This window comes from Camelina sativa, chromosome 10 (genome assembly GCF_000633955.1).
Source record: "Camelina sativa cultivar DH55 chromosome 10, Cs, whole genome shotgun sequence".
Classification (NCBI taxonomy): Eukaryota; Viridiplantae; Streptophyta; class Magnoliopsida; order Brassicales; family Brassicaceae; genus Camelina; species Camelina sativa.
The window spans coordinates 2121379-2123983 of NC_025694.1; the positions used below are offsets into that span (position 1 = coordinate 2121379).

Here is a 2605-nt window from a genome sequence, read left to right on the forward strand (position 1 = left end):
GTTGGGAAATCGTGCCTGCTTCTTCAATTTACTGACAAGAGGTTCCAACCAGTCCACGATCTCACCATTGGTGTCGAGTTCGGTGCTCGCATGGTCACCGTCGATGGACGCCCCATCAAACTTCAAATTTGGGACACCGTACGCCTTCTGCTCTCTACCTCTCTCGCCCTTTATCCTTCTCTTCCATCTAATTAGGTCCTTTTAAGAGAACTTCTTAATCAACGTTTTTATCGATTAGGATTGGTTTTGAGCCCTTTTTGACCTAACCTAGATTTTGAAGATTAATTCTCATGATCAATAAGACAATTTTATAGAAACAATGCCTTACTATATAATTGCTGCTCTCAAGTAACAATTCTATTTTAAAATCGTTGCCAGAGACTCAAAGTTGGTTTCATCTTAGGCTTATTGATATAGAAGCTGACTTCACCAGTCCCTTGTTGTGATTTATTCTCTTCAATAGTCTTTGTTTCGTTTTTTTTACACTCAGCTGTATGACTTGACTTGTTAATCTTTTTCATTGGATGATGTATGGGCTGGACTTGTTTTATATTTGGTTTTTGTGCCTTCTGGTTCTATAGTGTGCTATGATACCGTTCTATGATTTAACCAATCGTATGATGCTCTAGGCTGGACAAGAGTCTTTTAGATCCATCACCAGATCATATTACAGAGGAGCAGCCGGAGCTTTACTGGTTTATGACATCACCAGGTTTGTATTTCCTTGCAGCCGGAGCTTTACTGGTTTACTGGTTTATGATAAACTTATAACTGTTGTTAAGGTTTTGGAAATTGGTACTTTCATTATAACTACAGGTTTTGGGAATTTACGTTTGAAAAATCTTGCATATAGTTTTGGCTAATATGATTGATACTGGCAATGCTCTTTTGGGAGGTTGTTAAGTTAACCATACATCTTAGCATCCTACTTGAAATCATCTTTTTACTCTGTTTTTTTTTTCGGGATTTTTTACAAGTATGAACGATATATATAAGAAGGATTGCAAGAGTTTTACCATCTGTTGATCTTTCTGCCCCAAAGCTCAAAAGTCTGGTTCTTTTGGTTGCAGGAGAGAGACATTTAACCATCTGGCTAGTTGGTTGGAGGATGCTCGGCAACATGCAAATCCTAACATGAGTATTATGCTAATTGGGAACAAATGCGATCTTGCTCACAAGAGAGCTGTTAGCAAAGAGGAAGGCGAACAGTTTGCCAAGGAACACGGCCTGCTATTCTTGGAAGCATCTGCAAGAACAGCTCAAAACGTTGAGGAGGTGACACTGATTCTTTGCTACTCCTTTTCCCCATCCTGTTATTTGGCCGTAATTACATGGAGAGTTTTGTCTTCTTTTATTGCATTAAGAGTACTTAATATCGCACATATATATTCCTACAGGCATTCATAAAGACAGCTGCCAAAATCCTTCAGAACATTCAGGATGGTGTTTTTGATGTATCCAACGAGGTACTTTCCCTCATCTTCTGGTGTTCTAATCCCTTGATTGTGTTACAATGTGATCTAATTCCCTTGATCTCTTTGGATTTTGCAGTCATCGGGCATTAAGGTTGGCTACGGGCGTACTCAAGGTGCAGCAGGAGGCAGGGATGGTGCAATTTCTCAGGGAGGTGGCTGTTGTGGTTAAAAAGTCCTTAGGACACATATCTGCTGTAATCTGGTGATTCAGAAACTACTATTGCTTTTATTTACCTCTGCAAATTGATGATACACCAGAATGTATAGTTGCGTTCTTTTTTTTTATCTATATTTTTCAATTTGTCTTTGTTAAAAAACTAAACTGGTGCATTTGAGAGTGAACAGCCTGATCTTTATAAACAAAACAGGCGTTAGCTTATTTGGAACATTGTCTGCTTTTGTATGAAAGTGTCAAAGCTCTCAAGGTTAAGCAACTGAAAATGAGCATAATATTCAGTCCTCATCTAGTTGAAGTCTCCTTATTCATCTCAAGGAACTGGTTTGAAAAACATACCAAGATGGTTTACAGAGATCCTAATAAGCAAATAGCGTAATAAGAAAACGAAGAAGCCATGATACTGTCTTTTCTCCTCTTGATCCCTTTGTTTTAACGCCGATTGTTTAATGTCCCTTCCTTAAGTCGCAAGGTATTGTATGTACTCGTCACTAACATGAGTCTCGGATCATCTTCTGGAATTTCACGTTCCTGTGATTCCCACAACACAAAAACCGACAACCCATCAATAATTAATACCGTGAAGGAACTGAGTTTTTATGCTTTGTTTATAAGATTTGAGAAAAGGGACTATTATTTTACTTTCAATCCTTTGAAGTAAGCTTCAACAGCAGCTAGTGTAGGTGTAATCCTTCGAGCTTGCATGAAATCCCATATCATATTTGCAACTGTGTACCCGCCCGTCTGCCATAAAAGAATTTTTTTTTTTTTAACTTTCACTAAGCCAACTCTCTATAACACAGCAAAGCTATTTTTCAGTGCTTTCTTGGGGACTTCAAGTTCAATACCTTTTCGCCACCAGCTTTAAGTAGCAGACTGCTTCCAGTTCTTGGGTCTAAGAAGAAATTGCGTTCGTTCATTTGGACCTGCATTAACAAACAAATTATCATCACGC

The 2605-nt window shown here is 38.5% G+C and overlaps 2 protein-coding genes across 2 annotated transcripts in view; one reads left to right on the forward strand and one right to left on the reverse strand.

The window, feature by feature from the left end:
- On the forward strand, positions 1–1861 carry LOC104729602 (ras-related protein RABB1b; the record flags this gene model as incomplete). Its single annotated transcript, XM_019231319.1, is given in 5 exon segments — positions 1–138; positions 630–712; positions 1071–1275; positions 1398–1466; positions 1552–1861. Coding segments are annotated over 5 exon segments (588 nt in total), but the record flags the coding sequence as incomplete, so codon positions are not given.
- Positions 1885–2605, reverse strand: part of LOC104729604 (pentatricopeptide repeat-containing protein At4g35850, mitochondrial) — a 4538-nt gene continuing 3817 nt past the window's right edge. Inside the window, 3 exon segments of the mRNA XM_019231320.1 lie at positions 1885–2181; positions 2293–2394; positions 2499–2577. Coding sequence (XP_019086865.1) covers positions 2083–2181; positions 2293–2394; positions 2499–2577 — 280 coding nt within the window. The 3' untranslated portion in view covers positions 1885–2082.